Genomic DNA, 20,311 nt, shown 5'->3' with positions numbered 1-20,311 from the left:
CTAAGTCTTCTTGATTAGTGAGTTATTCATTCTCTTTTTGCTTCAGAACTAATGAGGGAATAGGATTTCCAGACCCTTCAGCATTTCTGTGGAATAGCAAAGCTTTCCTGATATTTCTACAGAAGTTTCCTGAAAAGAATTCCCTCTGACCATTATTCTTATAAGAATAAAGATTATTGCCAGACCTTTGATTTTATAGTTGTAGATAACATCCACTGAAGATATTTCTTCTACCATTGTAGGTCAGCCATGTGCTCAGCAATTTTTGACAGAGTTGCTTATAGGACTTAGAGATGAAATGACTTTCTTGGGGTCACACAGTTACTATATTGGGATTGGCATTTAAAACTATATCTTTCCATCCCTAATGCCAGGCATATTCTCACTTGATTGTTATTACTGTTATGACAATTGAATGTTTTTTTAGGATTCACATGATCTTGCAAGCACCATGCGGATGCTTGAACATTGTAACATCCTGGTATTAAATAAGGGTCTTCTGTGTACTCTTTTCTAGCAAGACTTTTGATAGATTGGGCCAAGAAGAATTTGGAAAGAAATTAATCCTTTTTCATAATTCAGTGACTATGGGTAAGTCACTTAACCTTTGCCTCCAGGAAACTCCATATGACTGTAAGCTCCAGAGAAGTTGTTTATATACATATTTGAGAAGAATTTTCCAAAGTGGGATTATTTTGTCTTGATGAACTTCAAATCCAGAATAAAAATCTCAAACTACAATAAAGATCATATAAATCTTGAGTGAGAAGGGACCTTAAAGATTATACAAGCCAATCAATATTAATTAATCAACACACATTTTTTAGGATACTTCTATAAGCAATTGAAAAGGAAATGGCAAACCACTCCAATATCTTTGCCAAGAAAATCCCAAATAGGATCCTGAAGAGTTAGATATAACTTAAAAAATGACTGAACCAAACTATATGCCAGCCACTTTGCAAAGAGGTTGGGGTTAAAAAGTCCAAAACAAAAGTTCCTGCCCTCAAGGACTTCTGCAAAATTCCTGATAGCAAGGTTTGCTGTCTCCTGAAGAACTTCAATCCATTTTTGGACTAATTGTTAAGAAGTTTTTCTTAAGATCAGGGCAAAATTACTCAGAAACAAATATAGTAAATAATATTGCTTTTATTGTTTTTTTTTTTTAGGGAAAAAGGAGATGGTTTATAAGGTGATTTATTTTAATGTATGTTTGTGGTTGGATGTGATTTGTAAATTTTGGAGGCAATTCCACATGAATATTCACATTTTCTCTTTCCTCTCTGTGTATAAATATGTGTGTGTGTGTGTGTGTGTATACAGTAATGAACACATACAAGTAATGAATACACACAAATGCAGACACACACACGTGTGTGTGTGTGTCTGCATTTGTGTGTATTCATTACTTTACAGTCATACAGAATTAAGTACAATCAACCCCAGGGGACTATAAAACCTCCAAATACTTTCAAGAAGAGATTTTCCTGTTACCTACCTTCTTTATATTACAGAAAGGGTAAAATTTTTTCCTAAGATCCAGCTGTCAGAATATTGTAGACTACATAGAAATACATAAAACCCATTTATTAACTCTTGCCTGTATTTTGAATATTAAAAGTCTCTTGTGGCTTCCTTAATAAAGCCAAAGATTTTAGCTTATTTTTCTTGTTTTTGTTGTTTTTTTTTACTTTGAAGATTCATAATCCAACATCCTGAGAGACTCATAAATTGTCTTCAGAAGTAGTTGTTTCAGGACAGGTAACCAGTGACAGACTTTGACTTTACAGAGACAATAACAGTTCCTGGTTAGAAAGAAATGAATTATTTACTTATCTATGTGCATGTTGTGTCCCTTTTTTTCCCCTTTCTTTCCTCAAAATTCCTTGAGATCACAGACTTTCATTTGGGTCTTTGTATGTTTAGTTTCTTGGTCAATGTTTAATAAATGTCTGTCAAATTGAATTGTATGGATGGGATATAGAATTAAAAGGTGGCAATAAAAAATATTTTAATTGCTAAATTTGTTGGTCTTTTCTCAATCCTCATTCTTTTTTGGGAGGGCAGGGAAGGCAGTGGGATTAAGTGACTTGCCCTAGGTCACACAGCTAGTTAATTATAATGTGTCTGAGATCATATTTGAACTCAGACCCTCCTGATTCCAGGGCCAGGGCTCTATCCATTGCACCACCTGGCTGCCCCATCTCTATCCTCTTTCTTAACTTCTCTGCTGCTTTTGACACTACTGATAATCTCCAAGATTCTCTCTCCTAGAATTTAATTCTCCCCTGCTTTTCCTTCTGTATGTCTGACTTTCCCTGCTCAGGCTCCACTGTTGAGGTCATCATCAGATCCTATCTCTTAACTACCTCTGTCTCCCAAAGGCTGGGCTCTTGTCTCTCTCTCTCTCTCTCTCTCTCTCTCTCTCTCATCTCAAATTCCATCCACATCTTTATATCCAGCTCTTATCTCAAACAAAGGTCTAGGGATAACTAGGAGACAAAGTGAATAGAGAGCAAGTCCTGGAGTCAGGAGAACCTGAGTTCAAATGAGGCCTCAGACTCTCTAGCTGTGTGATTCTGGACAAGTCTATTAATCCATTTTGCCTCAGTTTTCTAATCTGTACAATGAGCTGGAAAAGGAAATGGCAAAACCAATTTGTCGGAAGGGGGTCATGAGGTCAGACATGACTAATAGATGACCCCCCCCCAAAAGGAGCCTGAGCTTAAGTTAAACCCCAGTAACACCAGATTAAAAATGCAGTTGAATATAGCTATTGTTAACATGTATACTAAGTTAATATAAAACTGGCAGGAATTCTTTTGTATGATTGAGAGGGCCCAGTTTTTACTCAATATTGATACCACTGCTGTAGGGGACCTCTGTGCTATAGAGGCCATAGCAAGAGTTAAGAAAGGGTAACACAGAGGTAATACAGATTTGGTGATCCTACAACTCTAAGAAACTCTGTGGATGGAAGTAGATCTGAAATTGTACCCATATCTTTCCTTGAAATGGTTTGCACACTATATCAGCTAACAACAATCTTGAGGGAATGATAATATGGTCCCAAGATGAACCTCAGGACTTCAGATTTATTGGATGGGAAGTCCTAATGTAAGCATTCTAGCTTGATTCTAAGACACAAAAAGTTTAAAAGGTCCTTTTCAATTAGCATTTGACAATAAATATACAAATGCAAAGTCATTTAAAAATTTGAAACCTAGTCATACATAAATTCAGTAATGTGAAATAAGATTCTGGATGGATCAGTGTGGTAGAACAGTACTAAGCTTGAAGGATTATTTCCACCATCTATATTTCCTCTGCTCCTAATCATGTGTTTTTGAGCAGTGCTAGAAAACCTACTGCGCCAACTACAAATTTATGTTTATCTAATATCAGTGAGTCCCTTCCTTCAGTAAGTCACTCCTTTTATTCTTTTGAATTTGTCTATCTCATTCCTCACAGTCTATTCCAAATCCTTTTTTTCTTTCCTCAAGCCTCTCATACCACACACACACACACACACACACACACACACACACACACACACACACACGCACATCTCTCACCCTCTCAGCTGAAAACCTTATTCTGTGTTTTCCTGAGAATATAGAAACCATTTGCTGTGTGCTATCTTTTCCCCTTCTCCACTTTTCAGAACCCCTCTTCTATTTAAACCTCTTTATTCTATGATGTATATTCCTTCTCTTTACTAAAGTCTACTTATTTTATATGAATCTATTTCCATTCCCTCACATCTTCTCTAGCAAATTGCCCCCATAATCATTCCTTTTGTCTATCTAATTTTCAAACTCATAGTCTACACATACTCCATTCTTTAAAATGAAAAAAAATTCAAAAATCTATTCATTAAACCTTACCAAAACATGAAGCTTTTTTTAATCCCTGTGTTTCTTGATGTCTCTCTACAGCATCTGACAGAGTAAATCATCCACTTTACTTAGATATGTTCTCTTTTTTCTGGGTTTTGTTGGCATTTCTGTCTCTTGGTTCACCTTGCTGTGTGTTTTGGCTCCTTCTGTATCTCTTGTATATCCTAACTGAGGTAACTGGGTGTACCTCAGATCTTCTTCCTTTCTCTCTTTAAATTCCTCATTTAGTTGTCATATAAGCTCCTATGAGTTTACCATCTCTAAAGCAACTGACAGGTCTGTCTGTGTTTCCAGCCCTACTAGTCTCTCATCACGAATTTACTATTAGAAATTTCAAACCGGAATAGGTATCTCAAACTCAGCCTCTCCAAAAGAGGACTCATTTGATCTTTCGGACAAAAACTACTCCTTTACTCAATTTCCCTATTTCTAACAAGGGCAACACCATTCTGTTAGTCACTCAGTTTCACCATCTTGGCATTATCAACTCCTCACTCACTTCCCACAAAGCCAAATTCTCAGTTTCAGGTCCACAATGTCTCTCACACTATCCCATTTCTCTGCTTGTATTGTATGGCTAACATCCAGGATCAGACTCCTAAACTATTTTAATACCCTCTTAATTAGTGCCCCCTGCCTCATGTCTCCCCCCCATTCCTCCTTATACTTCACATAGCTACCAAGGTGATTTTCCTAATTTTAATTTTTAATGAAATAAATATATTAAAAAGAAAAAGTGATTTTTCTAAAGAATATATCTATATCACTTCCCTACTTAACAAATGACAGTGACTCTCTACTACTTGCCTTTAGGATATAATATAAGCTCACACTTCAAAATCTGACCCCCAATTTATATTTACAATTTTGTTATAAGCATCATTCCCCTTCTTATATTCTTTTGTCTTCAGTCTGCCTTTCTTGCTATTCCTCACAGAAAATACGGTTATCTCCATGCCTTTTGCATTAGATACCTAAATACCTCACCTGACTCTCAGAATCCCTTGTTTCCTTCAAAATTCAGCTCAAATGATACATTTTTCTTGAAGCTTTTCTTGATCCTTTAGCTACTAGAGCCTTGTTCCAGAATCACCTTGTATTTTTTTGTGTATATTTTCTCTTATCTCTTCTGATAGAACTTAATCTTCTTAAGGACGGGATAATTTTGTTTTTTCTTCTTTGTATTTCTGTCTGGAACATATTGTGGTTGTTTTGTTGTTTTAAATTATGTCCAACTCTTCATTCATTCATCTCATTTGAAAATTTCTTGGTAAAGAAACTGGAGTGACTTTGCATTTTCTTTTCCATCTCATTTCTACAGATAAGAAATAGAGGCAAACAGGGTTAAATGATTTCTTCCAGAGTCACACAGATATTAAGTGTCTGAGGCTAGATTTGAACTCAGAATGATGAATCCTTCCTCTCTTCAGCCCTAGCACTCTTATCCACAGTTTGAGCTTTCCATTTGGAACATAATGGATAGTTTATAAATAATTATTGATTGATTGATACACAGTTTTCAGGTAATCACTCAGAGTCTAGAGCTGGGGAATGAGCGGGGAATATCCAATTGATAGGCAGTAGAAGACCCGGGAAACAATTTAGTCTTGCCACAGCAACTGCAGATGAAATTTAATAAATCTAGGAACTTTTTAATAATGAATTTATTAAATTTGACCAAATATAGCAGGCAGATGGCGGGGGGGGGGGGGGGGGGGAAGGTAGCTCACGTGTGATCTAGAGTTACAGGAGAAAGTTGGTTGGTTGGTTGGTTCTTGTTTTTTGTTATTAAAGAAGACCAAAATGGCATCAGCGTATTAGAGCCAGGTTATAGTGTGTCCAGCCGTGGCTGATCAGACTAGTACAAACTCAGAATGCTAAGCACAAATAGAAAATAGTGCTATTAAGAAATCTTGCTTTTTGGGGGTGGGGTGGGGGGAGGGAGGTGAGATTGGGGGGGACATTGTAAAACTCAAATAATATCTTTAATAAAAAAATTAATTAAAAAAGAAATCTTGCTTTAGAAAGGAAATTAAGTATACAGACTTTATAGTGCCATTTTTTTCTAAACATTCCATGGGACAAAGGTAAGATGCTAAATTCACTCTATGCTTGGTTGGGTTTAGGTTTTTTGGGGGGGAAGGGGGCAGGTAGAGGGATTGAGATGTTACATTTTGTAGGCTAACAGAATTCTACCCAAGAAAATGGTGCTAGTTCAGTCAGTATTCATGTAGTAAATGCTTCCAGGGAGCCAGGACCTGTATGTTATAGATGCAGACTACTGGCAAAGACATCTGTGAGTCAGGGATTAGACAAAGACTGGTTCCCAGCAAGAGAAGCATTCAATAACCATGAAGTAATTGCAATTGTAATTACTGCAAGCCAGTAGCTTTGGGTGCAGAAATTCCTCATTTTGACTTGGAATGGCAGGCATGAGTATGCTGTGGTGTATTTGCTAATGAAGAATCACACAGAAGTAGTATGAAGGATATCATCAGAGATTGATGAATAGAAATTGAAGTAACTTGATTTTAATGAACCTGAGGACCAATAGAATGCTCTTATCAAGGGATCTTGATCTAGTGTCAAGGAATCTTGAAGAAGACCCCCATCATATTGGGTCAACTCCCTGCAGAGAATACAGGGAATAGCAACCAAAGTCACACAGCTTGAGAAAGTATGGCAGGATGCATGTATTGAGTTTTGCATTATTGGAGAGATGACCTGTATTGAGGAGATCATGGTGTTCTGTGTAAGTATTCCCAATGTATCTTATGAGTTAACAAAATTCAAAATACAATGCTAGTTGGAAAATGCTTCTGAGTATCTGGGAACTGGTTTCCAACTAGCGATAGAAGTTTTTGTAGCACTGGTACTTCCATTTGATATAGTTTTCATAAGCTATGAAGATAATCCATTATTAGAGCCAGAAAATGAAAAATTATTGGTACTGTGTGCCTAAAAAAATTCTCATCATTTATTGTGCTCTCTTTCTAGTGGGACTGTGCCAGTAATATGGAGACCAGTCAGCATTTGTAGAAACTGCCATAATTCCAAAGACTTTCCTTCTTATATAACATTTCCTTGAAGCTGAGTAGGGGAGTGGAATAAGCAGATTGTTGTTTGGTCAAGACCCAACAATTTGAAACATTTGCCACTGACTATTAAAAAAAAACAGTAACCCTGAACACAAGAATTAGTCTTGTGACTATATAAGTATTTTGTCAATAAGGAATTTTAGGAGAGAATTTATAGTGCATATAAATAGAATTTATATAAATAACCTATTCCTACTGCATTAATTTTATATTCCCTCCCTTTATTCATTCATTTATTTATTATAGATCATGGGGAATTCATATGCAGGGCAACTGAAATCTGCCCGATTTGAAGAAGCGCTTCACAATTCAATAGAGGCATCCCTGAGATGTAGTAGTGTTGTACCAAGGCCAATTTTTTCTCAACTCTATTTGGATCCTGACCAGCACCCCTTCTCTCCTGCAGGTAAGCTAATAATACCAACATGGGGTCCTTCCTTACTCTTAAAAGTTCTATGGGTTCCAATGTAGGAGGTTTTTGAATCAATCACTTGAAATTGTCTGTCTTCCTTGAGACATAAATCCTAGAAAATTTATTTCTCTGCTGAGAATTTTTTCCTTCAGGGCATTTTTTCAATGAATCTAAACATAATGTTCTCTCTGTTTTCTTTGCTTATCAGATGTCAAACCCAAAGTGGAAGATCTGGATAAGGAATTGGTACATCGCTACACTCAAAATGGGAGCCTGGACTTTTCTAACAATCCAACTATTAATGAAATGGAAGAAGAAGAGGAAGATGAGGAAATGTCAGATTCAAATAGCCCACCAATTCCCTATTCACAAAAACCTGCCCCAGAAGGGTCTTGCACTACAGATGGTAAGTTTTATTTTCTTTCTCTTTTATTGGATCCCTTAAATAGGCTTTTAGTTTCTGATCCTAATGGATATATGTTGGGAATTTGTGGAAAATACGTGATTAACTTGCATATTGATTTTAAAAGATATACTATGCAAAAAATTGTAACTAACCATGAAAACAGATCACATTTATATAGCTTTTTACTGGTCAGCTAGGTGGCACAGTCAGTGGAGTGCTAGACCTGGAGTTAGAAAAACACTTCTTTGTGAGTTCAGGTCTGATCTCAAGACACATAAGCTGTGACCCTGGGCAAGTCACTTAACCGTATTTGCCTTAGTTCTTCAATCTGGTAAATGAGGTGGAGATGGAAATGGCAAACCACTCTAGTATCTCTGCCAAGAAAATACCAAATGATGACACAAAGAGTCATACAGAACTGAAGAGCAACAACATATATAGCACTTAAAGTTTATAAAACTTCTACCTGCTTCAGAACAGCCCTGAGCAAGTGGGTAAGGCAGATGATATTATATCCCCATTTTACAGTTAGGGAAACTAAGACTCAGATAGTAGAACCACTGATCCAGATCTTATAAATCTTTGTCCAGAATTCTTATTCTAGAATGTCAACCCTTACCCTCCCCCAAAGCCACAAAAGGCCACAACTTCTGGGTGCTTCTAGAACCAGATTAAAATGTAATTGAGAAATATTTTACCAAAATAAGTAAAACTATAAGTTAGAGATAACCTTATGTTAAAACTAAGTCCATATACAACCCATAGGGATCCATATGTATGGATTAAAGATTTCTTTTTCTGAGTTTGCCACCACAGCTTTACTATGTATAGGAATTCTATTTTATTAGTAACAAGGTTTTCTTTGGTAGGTTGCCTTTTTTCCAAGAAAGTATACTACTGTAGCACCCTTTCAGGGCTACTCAGGATCTCCAGAGAAGTGACTACTGTAGACAGTCCTCAGCTTTAGCTGGGGTAATATTCCTAGAAAACAGTGCAAAAGCTGAAATATTGACATTGAACCTATGGTTAGGTTCTCAGGATCTCTGAAAACTGTTATTTTTCACTAGAGATTGCAGAAAATGTACTTTTATGCATATACTTTTAATAACAAAACATTAATTCTGATTTCCTAGCATAGCAACCTTAAAATAACCCATAAAATGTGGTATATGAAATAAAATTGTTAACATGAGAAAACATTTTTTCTTACTAGTCATTCCCTAGAATTCTGGGATCTTTTTTCTTTTTTCTTTTTTCTGTTTTTAAAGATTGTATTTATTTTGAGTTTTACAATTTTTCCCCTAATCTAACTATTCTGGGACCTTTTGTGTCACTACCTCAATAAAAAAAAATTTATTTCAGACATATGCTATGTGCAGTGCAACAGATACTTTCCTCCTTTTTGCATTTGTAACACATTGTCCATTAATTAACACTAAATTCATGGCTCATAGCAGCAACAGACATTCTGGAATTTATTTTCTTACTAAGCTGAATTTTAAAGGCAAACCTTGAAAATATTCAAGGAATGCATAGGGGGCAGCTAGGTGGTGTATCGCATAAAGCACCGGCCCTGGAGTAAGGAGTACCTGGGTTCAAATCCGGTCTCAGACACTTAATAATTACCTGTGTGGCCTTGGCCAAGCCACTTAACCCCATTTGCCTTGCAAAAAAAAAAACCTAAAAAAAAAGGAATGCATAGGATGTTCTTTACCATGGTAGGGTGAACAAGACCAGTGGAGCACCTAATTAAATCTTTTATTCATTTCTCTACTACACAAAGCCATGAATGTTCATGATTGCCAATGCAAAAATGAAAATGAAGTTATTAGTAAAATCACAGAAACATTTCAAGTCACAAAAAGTTAAGCTTGAGAATGTTGCTGATTGACTTCATTTTGTCAGTGTGTATTCCCAAAACCCCATTGCCTTGCAAAAACTTTTTTAAAAAGTGGCAATTTGGAGAATATCTTTGTTCTCCACCTCAGGTTGCTCTCTCCAAATATGCTTGCTTTTTGATGTAGTGCTCCTTCTAGAAAAGTGATTCTGCTACAAGATATCATACCTCATTGTTAGAATGGGGGAGATTGACTTCCTTCCTACCCTCACCCTATCACAATATATGAAGCTGCTCCTTTTTTTCCATGACTTCAACTCTGGACCTTCCTGACTTTCTCCAGGATTTGGGAGGCTAAGTTTTTTTTTTTTGTTTGTTTGTTTGCAAGGCAATAGGATTAAGTGGCTTGCCCAAGGCCACACAGCTAGGTAATTATTAAGTGTTTGAGGTCGGATTTGAACTCAGGTACTCCTGAATGCAAGGCCAGTGCTCTATCCACTGTGCCACCTAACCAGCCCGAGGCTAAGTTTTTAAAGATATTCAGGCTATGGTTGAATTTCAAATTTCAAACAGAAAATGCCTTCAACACTTCTTTTTTTTTAAAGGTCTTTTTTTAGGTCTTCTTTTTTGCAAGGGTTAAATGACTTCCCCAAGGTCACACAGCTAGGTAATTATTAAGTGTCTGAGGCTGGATTTGAACTCAGGTACTCCTGACTCCAGGGCCAGTGCTCTATCCACTAGACACCTAGCCACCCCCTTCAACACTTCTTAAAAGGATAATGAACTGGTTTTGTATTTCACTCTCATTAACACCTGTTTATCTCTTATCTGCCTATATTTTCCATTATTATATAATTAATAAAAGGAATATCAGACATTTTGCTTTTGCCTTTTTGCTTGTTGTGTCTTCTTTGGCTGATCATTTAAAATAGTGAGATAGGAAATAATTAACTTTGTGAAATAGGTTGACTCAGTATTGTTATCATAATGTGGAAGTAGCTAGGTGGTACAGTGATAGAGGATCTAGAGTCAGAAAGACCTGAGTTCAAATTCAGTTCTCAAATACTTAAAATTGTGACCCTGGGGGATTATTTAATTGATGTCTGCTTCAAGTTTATGAGCTATAAAATGGAGATAATAATAGTTCCCACTTTCCAGAATTGTTAGAAGATAAAATGAGTTGATATTTTTAGGAATCTTTGCAAACTGTAAAATGATATATAAATGCTAGTCATTATTCTACATATGGGAAAATTAAGGCTAAATGATATGAAATTACTTGCCCAAGGTCCCATGCTAAATCATGGTAGAATCAAAACTTAAATCTGGGTCTTTTGACTCTTATTTTACTTTCCATTATACTACAACTACCTCCTGAATTTTAAAAATTTATTGCTATCTATTCCTGTCAGACACTTTGCCTTGATTCTAACAAGAATGAAATCTCGGTTATAAAGTGTTTATATAGTTCATATATTTGTTTATACTGCAGGTCAGATTATACCTCTTCATCATGTAGCAACATATAATACAGCTGTCTGTTAGAACATGACTTTGTTCAAAATGACTACAATACAACTTCATATATCAAATTAATTGAAATTAACCATAATTATTCAGAAAGTCTCAGAATTGGAAAAATCTCATTGGTTTTCTAGTCATATTATACCAGATGCATCCCAACATCTTAGTCTTCAGTCTCTATATGAACACCTGCAAAAACAAAAATTAAAAAAAGGTACTGTCTCATAGGCTAGCTAGGTTCCTTTTCAGAAAGCTCAATTGGTAACTATGTCCTTCCTTAAACTAAGTAGAAAATCTGATTCCTGTGACTAACACCTGTTGATCCTAGTTTTCTTCACTTGATAAGAAAACAAAGCATGCATAAAAATAAAAATATAGATACATGAACATCTGAAAAATTATCTTTAGACAATTCCGTGCAGATCTTATGCTGCAAAATAATTGGGATGAACTTTAATAAGGAAGACCAGGAAAATTTTGCCTGTTTCATAATTGGAATTTTCTCTGCTTATCTATGTACAATTTATACATGGAGAAGTAAAATATCCAAAAGACAGGCTGAAGATGAGGCCTAGATAATCCTCAAAGTGGATAATTAAATTACTAAATTTTATGTGTAATTAAAATCTGGCACTATTAAGTGTAACAATAATCCAGTATATGGAGTCTACTATATTCTTAAATATTCCTTCTCCCTGAAAAATGACTTCTTTATTTTGGTCCTACTTCTAAGTATGATTAATTAAACTTAGGGTTATTATTGATTAGTCGGTTTTCCTTATCATAGACTTTAGGAGGGATGTGTGTTCCATACAACGAAAGCAGTAGTTAATTAATTAATATCTATGTAGAATAGTATGGAAGTTGTCCCCCAATTTTTCTTTTTCTCTGCAAAACTTTTTTAAAAGATGTAATCTTTCTATGGATATAGACTATTGAGAAAGAGAGTTGTCATACCATATCCAGAGTATATACTAATATTGTGTTCAATCCCTTGCCTTTTATTCAATGTACTATTCAGCAGTTAAGTATTAAACTATCTGTAATTCTTTTAAATGGTTTTAAGGCTCTCATTGAATACTAAGTTGCAGAAGAATATCTAGGTGTGACAAGCTGCTCTGGACCACTAACATGGATAGTACATGATAATACCTGGATAACTTATATCAGATTGTTAGCTGGCATGGGGATGGGTGAGGGAAGGGAAGGAAGTAAAAAAATGTAGAACTCAAAAGCGTACAAAAAACGAATGTCAAAAGCTATCTTTACATTATGAAATAATAAAAAGAGAGCATTTGAAAATATTCATGTTTCAGCCATTAGAGAAGAAAAATGGTGTAGATTTAAATTTAGGCATTTGATACATAACCTTACCTGAAGTTACTCAAAAGAAGTGAGGAAAGTGGGAGGCAAAAAAATGTTTTCCTGAGATTAAAATCAAGCACGGAAGACAAATTAAGAGCTACCTTAAACCCTGGTCTTCAACTTAGATTCCTGCAGCCATACTGGGAGACATCTAACCCCTTTGTTTAAAGGTTCTTTTTCTTAGGTTTCCTGGTTTAAAAATTTTCAGAAGTAAATTTTTACCTTTTAAAGAAAACATTTGTTTGAGGCTTGCCCAAAGTAGAAATCCTCATTGCAAAATTTTCTATAATTATTTCAGAAGGACCTGTTCTGAGGAAAATGTTATTTATAGAGTAGTACTTTCATTTTGATAGTTAAAAATAGCAATGAATAAAAGGTTATTATAATGACTAGCAGTGATTAAGAAGAGCCTTAACTTAAGGAGAAATCCTCTATTTACCTGGGGCATAAAGACCATTTTGGGGGGCAATTAGATAAACAGGTACTTAACACCTGATGAGTTGCTGAGAAACTACCATTCAGATGTAAATTTATGCTGCTAATATCTTATGTAAATTTCTAGGTCCGAGGCAGGTTTGTGCCCCACTGTGAGGCCACTGATTATATTACCTTCTGTGAGGAGGGAAGAAAAATCTTTAACTTTGGAATACTGGCTTTGATTACTTTTGTTTGTGTTTAGAGCTGTTTTAGTAAACTTTCCCCTCCCTGCTTTTAGCTCTTTCTGTAAGCTTCTAGTTGGAGATAATTGGAGAATGCAAATTTATCCCTGTGAAGTGAAATCCTTGATTGTTTTCCCAAAGAAATGCAGATGAAGGTCTTAACGGCTATTTATTATCTCCCTTTTACTTTTTGTCACAGAGAATTTTTTTGGTGAGAAATTTAAAATTTCTTCTAATTTATCATATATGGAGAGTATTGTTTTTTGGCTATTTTTATATTTTTAGTGTTTTCCCCACAAAATTGTTTAGTTAGCAAGACTAATCAAAGAAATTGTTATCTGTGTGTGCAGGTGTTGGTCTTGTTACATCAATGTGTATACAGCAAATATTCTAAGCAGAGCTTGCTTCCTTAGAGCCCTCTCACCAGGAGAGTGAACCTTTTGTGAACCTCCTTACCCAGGGTCACATTCGGGAATCATTTCAGATGTATATCTGAGTTGCTGCTGCTTTTGTAGTGTAAGCCAGTAAGTTAGGTTTTTGTTCTTTTTTTATATTGAAATTTGAGTTTTTAATTAAGCATTTGATGTTTGCTCCTTTATAGGCTTAGCCCAGAAAAAAAAAACATAGGGAAGGAACATCCATCTAACAGTCTGAATATTTCTGCCACTGAGACTTTGTCTAATGACTGAAAGTTTCAGCTTCCCAGCCATGCCATACCTATCCCCTTTCGTTTAAAACATACTATTCTTTTTTTAATTAAAGATTTTATTTATTTTGAGTTTTACAATTTTTCCCCTAATCTTACTTCCCACCCCTACAGAAGGCAATTTGTCAGTCTTTACATTGTCTCTATGGTATACATTGATCCAAATTGAGTGTGATAAGAGAGAAATCATATCCTTAAGGAAGAAACATAAAGTATAAGAGATAGCAAGATCAGACAATAAGATATCAGGTTTGTTTTTTTCCCCTAAATTAAAGGGAATAGTCCTTGGTCTTTGTTCAAACTCCACAGCTCTTGCTCTGGATATAGATGGTATTCTCCATTGCAGACAGCCCCAAATTGTCCGATTGTTGCGCTGATGGAATGAGTGAGTCCATCAAGGTTGATCATCAGCTCCCATGTTGCTGTTAGGGTGCACGGTGCAAAACATACTATTCTTAAAGCTTTTATATCGTGATTTTCCTCTAGTGAATTTTCTCACATTCTATATACATATGAGAAATGGAAGCAAATTCCCAAAGTGAGAAGTTGAATTCAAATTTTTAATGAAGCAAAAATCATAACATGAAGTTGGCTAAATATCACTGACCTCCGGAAATCAAACTTTCTGCCAAAATTTGCAAACCTTGTCTAGGTCCTTCTATTCACTCCACATTTATCTTTGACCCTGAAGCTCATTCCACTGACATAAGGCTGACTTGTACCCTTTTCCTCCTGTTTTTTTCTTGAGCCAAATTGTTTACTGTAAGTTAAAGATATATATATATATATGTATGTATATATAGTGACTCCCCAAAATTGGAACACGTGACATAACAAAGAATATCCCTTTTGCAAAGTCTCACTAAAAGTAGATTCTTTCCCTCTTCAAATTGAATTTCTAAAAAATCGAGGCTATATGGATGCAGTAGCTATGAGGGAGCAGGAAGGGTAAGAAAGTGAGGAAATAGAAAGTGATAGAGTTAGGAGTCCTAAATTCTAGACTTAGTTTGGCATTGGATAAAATAACTTTATGATCTTTGACAGATTTCTAGATTTTAACCTGTTGTGCCATTTTAGTTGTGTCCAATGGGAATTCTGTTACTCCATTGAGGGTTTCCTTGGCAGAGATACTGAAGTGGTTTGCCATTTCCTTCTCCAGCTCATTTAACCCTTGCCCAGGGTCATATAGCTAGTAAGTGTCTGGAGTCATATTTGAATTCAGGTCTTTCTAACTCGGGCTGGTGCTCTCTGGTCTGTGCCGCCTAATTTATTCATCTCTAAAATGAGGTTAGATTAGATGAGTTCCAAGAGGATCCTCTAGTTCTAACATTCAAAGAATCACAAAATTTCAGAGTTGCCAGCTTCTTAGAGACCAATCTCGTGTTGCTTGAATAACTTGAGAGGAACTCATCACCATCTGGGGCAACCTCATTCCTCTTCAGTGTAACTTGAGTTTTAGGACCCTGACTCATTTCAAACTGAAATTTACCTTTTTTCAAACATCCCTACCCATTGGCTTCTGAACTATCCTCAAGAACAAAGTAAAACAAATGTATCACAGTGATGTGAGTTGGTAGCCCTGGAGTTAGTGGCCCTGAGTTAAAGTACCACCTTGGTTGCAAGTCACCCAATCTATCTGGGTATTAGTGTAAAAATGAAGAAATTGGCCTTGTGGCCTCATCCCAGGAAACCTACTTCTTTCTGATATGTGATAGTTCTTCCCAATATTTCATGACAGTTCCCTGGTTAATTTTGTTCATTTTCTTCATCTGATCTTCATAAAGCATAGACTAAAGACTTTTTCCATCTTGAGTTACCATGGGAACCTGAGTGACCCAATTGGGTTGCAGAACTAAAAGGAAACAACTGATGATAATTTGCTATCATCATTTCTGCTGCATTGTAAAGTTCCTTATGAGTAGTAATTGCCAACATTTACATAGTGTTCACTTTGTATCGGCACTTTGCTAAGCATTTTACAATTATTACTTCATTTGATGATCTTCACAACAACCCCGGGAGACAGGTGTTGTTCTTATCCTTGTTTTACTGATGAAAAACCTGAGGCAAACAGGGATTAAGTGTTTTACCAGCCTAAGGTCATACAGGCATAATAAGTATCTGGGGCCAGATTTGAACTAAAGTCTTGCTGACTCCTGTCTCAGAACTCTTATCTACTACACCACCAAGCTGTCCAGATAGCCTTACATTTGACTGATGTGTTTTGAGACTAGCCACACAACCTTTTGTTTTGGTGTGGTGCTAGGAGTGAGGAAGAGATGGAGGTAACTCTGTATGGTGAAGCATGACTCGGTTGCCTTGGTGACCTAGATTCCAGGAAGGAAAGCCATGTTTTCTAAAGATGGTAGATTTTTATCAAGTCTCCACCCCTTGGGGCGGCTAGGTAACTTAGTGGATAGAGCACCGGCCCTGGAGTCAGGAGTACCTGGGTTCAAATCCGGTCTCAGAAGCTTAATAATTACCTAGCTGTGTGGACTTGGGCAAGCCACCTAACCCCATTTGCCTTACAAAAAAAAAAAAACAACTGGGGGAAAAAGAAAGTCTCCACCCCTCTCCTGAAGACAAGGCTTTTGTATTGGAGGTGAGATAAACAAAGCTTTTTTGATCCAAAAAAAAGCATTTAAAGTGCCTTTGTTTAGTATCCACATCCCAGTTGATGTGTGTGTTTATGTGTGTATAGAAATAGATGTATCTGGAGTAATCACTGACCCTCAGTACAAGGGATCTCTAGTAATTTTACTATACTCACTTTTAATTTAATTTTTATTTACTTTTTCTAATATATATCTTTTGATTTTCAAAGTAGCCTGCCATTATTTAGGGGAAATTGTTCCTCTCCCTTTTCCATTCCACCACTCAATTATGTATTATAGCTAAAATCTAGTATCCAAAAGAAACTAGGTATGCACATTTCTTTGTAGCATCCTACCTCTGCTTCTGTGACTTTGGGCAAATCATTTGGCTCCTCCTTATCTGTAAAATGAGGGATGGGAGGTTGAATTGAATAATCTCTTTAAAGTCCTTCTGGCTCTAAATCCTGTAATCTGCAGATCCACAAGTACTTGGAATGTGTTTACCAAAAGCAGATGAAGCCGTTCCCTACAGTAACATACAGTGTAGTTTTAACAAGACTGAGTCCACTTTCTCCTTGTAACAAAATTTGCTTGAAAATATTGATGCATGCTCTGTCCTCAAGAGACTTCCCCATTCCAGGTAGTCTCTAGTTTCTCTCTTTATGTCTGCCTGGTAGATGGACAGGAAAAAGCAATAAATACTCATTTTTAAAAATTAGGAAGAAAACCCACAAATGGAAAGCCATTGAGTATGAGAGCTAGAACAACAACAGAGGAATGAGCAAAGAGCTTAAAGCCCCATTCTTAGAGTCAGAAAACTAGGACCCTAATACAGTTTATCAATACATGAACCCTCTCAGATTTTGGTTGAGAGATAGTTTATTCTCTTTATTATTTCCTTGCTTAACGCAGCTTAATCAATGTTTAATTGATTAGTTGATTTCATAGCATTTTTATCCTGTCATTGATTTTGTGAACCTATGAGCTGGGGAATGCCAAAGATAAGGATAATTTGCCTAGTTGTTTATGTGCATGTATGTATCTTTTTTTTGTATCTGTGATGTAACTGTGTATATAATATGTAGCATATATACATGCTTATGTGTGTGTGTATATATATATTCATAAGCAAGTCTGTGGTGATTATATACTTATTCATATATAGACACATATATTCTCATGTGTGTGGCAGCTATGTGGAATCGTATATTGGAATCAGGAAGCCTGAATTTATATCCTTCTTCAGACACTTACTAGTTCACCTTTTTTTTCAATTATTTCCTTATCTGTGAAATATGATAATAATGGCATCTGCCCTATAGGGTTGTTCTAAAGATAACATGATTGGCATCTGTAAAGTACTTTATAAACTTTAAAGTTCAATATAAATGTTAAGTGATTATGTGATTAGAAGGGAAATAACTATAACTGTATCAGTATACATTCCACATATGCATACACACATATATTTCTGATCTTTCTCCATTTTTCTACCCATCAGGAAAAATGATAAAGAATCTCTGAATGGAGAAATTTCCTAACTAATATACAAAGTGTAGATATTCTCAGTCAGACTTTGTACTCCTCACTATTAAGTCAGACCACCCTCACCTCTCTTTATAGTCCTATAACACCTACTCTTCACAGGTACTGACTTGAATAGGTAGGTACAGAATGTGTTCACACACAGAAATGTCTATTTATGTTTACTGAATTTCCCATAGTTAAGTACAGGAACATTCAATAACTATTAAGGTCAATTTCTGTGAAAAAATATGTGGAACAGGATATCTTAGATTTGATCACCAGGAAGGAATATTGTATAAAGGACTGTGTTGAATTGAGAGAGCATGCTTACACCCCACATATTTGGTAGGAGACTTCTCCATAGATAGTCAGAGAAGCCCTGATATCTTTACCAGAGGAAAGAGAGGTAAAGGAGTGTTACTGGGATGGTGGCTGTTAACATGGAAACCAGAGAATCACATAGGCAGAAGGAAGCAGCTGGAATGGCTATAGATGGTGAGTGACATCAAAATTTCCAATGTGCAGAGATATTATGAACAAAGTTACTTCAGGATGGTGAGATGAGCTTACTCTTAATATGTATTTTGGACCATTTGACCATTTGCATAGTAGGAGTGAGTGAACTCCAGAGTATAGTAAATGTGTGGCTGTGGTTGTCTTGGTGACTTGGTTACTGTTGGTAGACTGGCTTTCTGGGAAAACAACCACAGGAGTGATTATTGTTGGGGGTTTTTTTTTAATTCCCTTTTGACTTCATTTCTGTAGCTGTATGCCACATTTTGGTCCATTGAATTGAAGCCATTGGACAGTCACATTTCAGGAGTGTGTCTGCAATTTAGTTTGAACAAAAAAGCTGAATATTTAATTAAATACTTTCTGTTGTTCTTGTTCCATCATTTCGGTCACATTTGGTTCTTCTTGATTCCACTGGAATTTTCTTAGCAAAGATTTTGGAGTGATTTGCCTTTCCTTCTCCATATTTTACAGTTGAAGAAACTGAGGCAAACAGGGTCACATAACTAGGAAGTGTTTGAGACTAGATTTGAACTCAGGAACATGATTCTCTATGATTACAGGACTGGCATTCTATCCATTGTGAGACTTAGCATTCCTTTCTTGAGGTCATGATTTATAAGACTTTGCATGAGAAACCCTTCTTCCTGTTCTAACAATATCTATGGAAACTTCACAGAGAAAAAAATATCAAAATTCACTCCTCAGCCACTACCTAGGGTTTAATTATCATTATTTAGTCTAATAATAACAATCATCAGAGCACTTTCAAGGATCTCTATTACACAAAGGAACAAAAAAAATCTAAAAATTATAAAAGAGATGTTAGGACTTCACTTGAAGAGAAAACTATTTTCCTTCACTTCTAAGTAATCTTCACCTTATGATGAAGACTGATTTCTCTGTTTTCTCCATTGGACTCAGATCCCCCTCTAAAATTTTTCCAATTTATTTTTTAGATTTTTTTCTCTAAGGTAATGAATGGGGTTAATTGGTTTGCCCAAGACCACACAGCTAGGTAACTATTAAGTGTCTGACAAAATGAGAATAAATAAATATTAAATAAAGATTTTTGTCTGAAGTCACATTTGAACTCAGGTACTCCTGACTCCAGGGCCGGTGCTCTATCCACTACACCACATAGCCGCCGCCTGCCCCCCTCCCCCATTTATTAAACCTTAAAAAATCCTCACAAAATTTGTCATCTTACTGTCATTTAACTCCTTTTTTTTAGAAGCGAGTGAGGTTGAGTAGGCTATTGGTTTTGAGGATTTCATTTGAATAAGTGAGGTTTGGTACATCTATTTGGTATTTAAAGCCCCCCTTCACAGCCTAGCCCCCTCCCACCTTTCTTCCAACAACTTCCTAGGTCCATGTCCTCTGCCATCCGGTGACGCTGGCCTTCTTGTTCTTCCTCACTTAAGACTCTCCAATCCTCCATGCTTGAGGAGGCTCTCCATCCTCATCTCTACCTCCTGACTTTTCTGGCTTCCTTCAAATCCCAGCTAAAATCTCATCTTCCATGAAAAGCCTTTTCTGATCCCTCTTAACACTTGTGTGTTCCTTCTATTGATTATCTCCAGTTTATCATAGTTTGACTATAGATATTTGCATGTTTTCTCCTGTATCATTAGAGAGTAGGCTCCTTGAAGATAGGGCATAATTTTTGCCTTTCTTTGTATCCCCCAGTGACTAGCCTGGCATATCATTGGTACTATATAAATGGTTATTCACTGCTTGATGACATAACATTGTCATTTTAATGCAAGGG

At 36.1% G+C, this 20,311-nt stretch overlaps 1 protein-coding gene across 4 annotated transcripts in view; it reads left to right on the top strand.

Moving 5' to 3' along the window:
* Positions 1 to 20,311, top strand: part of GREB1L (GREB1 like retinoic acid receptor coactivator) — a 269,600-nt gene that overhangs the window by 127,290 nt on the left and 121,999 nt on the right. For all 4 annotated transcript variants that reach the window (XM_074200527.1, XM_074200530.1, XM_074200531.1 and 1 more), the window contains 2 exons: positions 7,244 to 7,403; positions 7,618 to 7,815. In XM_074200527.1, coding sequence (XP_074056628.1) covers positions 7,247 to 7,403; positions 7,618 to 7,815 — 355 coding nt within the window. In that variant the 5' untranslated portion in view covers positions 7,244 to 7,246. The remainder of the gene's footprint in view (positions 1 to 7,243; positions 7,404 to 7,617; positions 7,816 to 20,311) is intronic.

The sequence above is a fragment of the Macrotis lagotis genome, chromosome X (genome assembly GCF_037893015.1).
Source record: "Macrotis lagotis isolate mMagLag1 chromosome X, bilby.v1.9.chrom.fasta, whole genome shotgun sequence".
Taxonomy (NCBI): Eukaryota; Metazoa; Chordata; class Mammalia; order Peramelemorphia; family Peramelidae; genus Macrotis; species Macrotis lagotis.
This window is presented reverse-complemented; position numbering and strand designations above follow the sequence as displayed.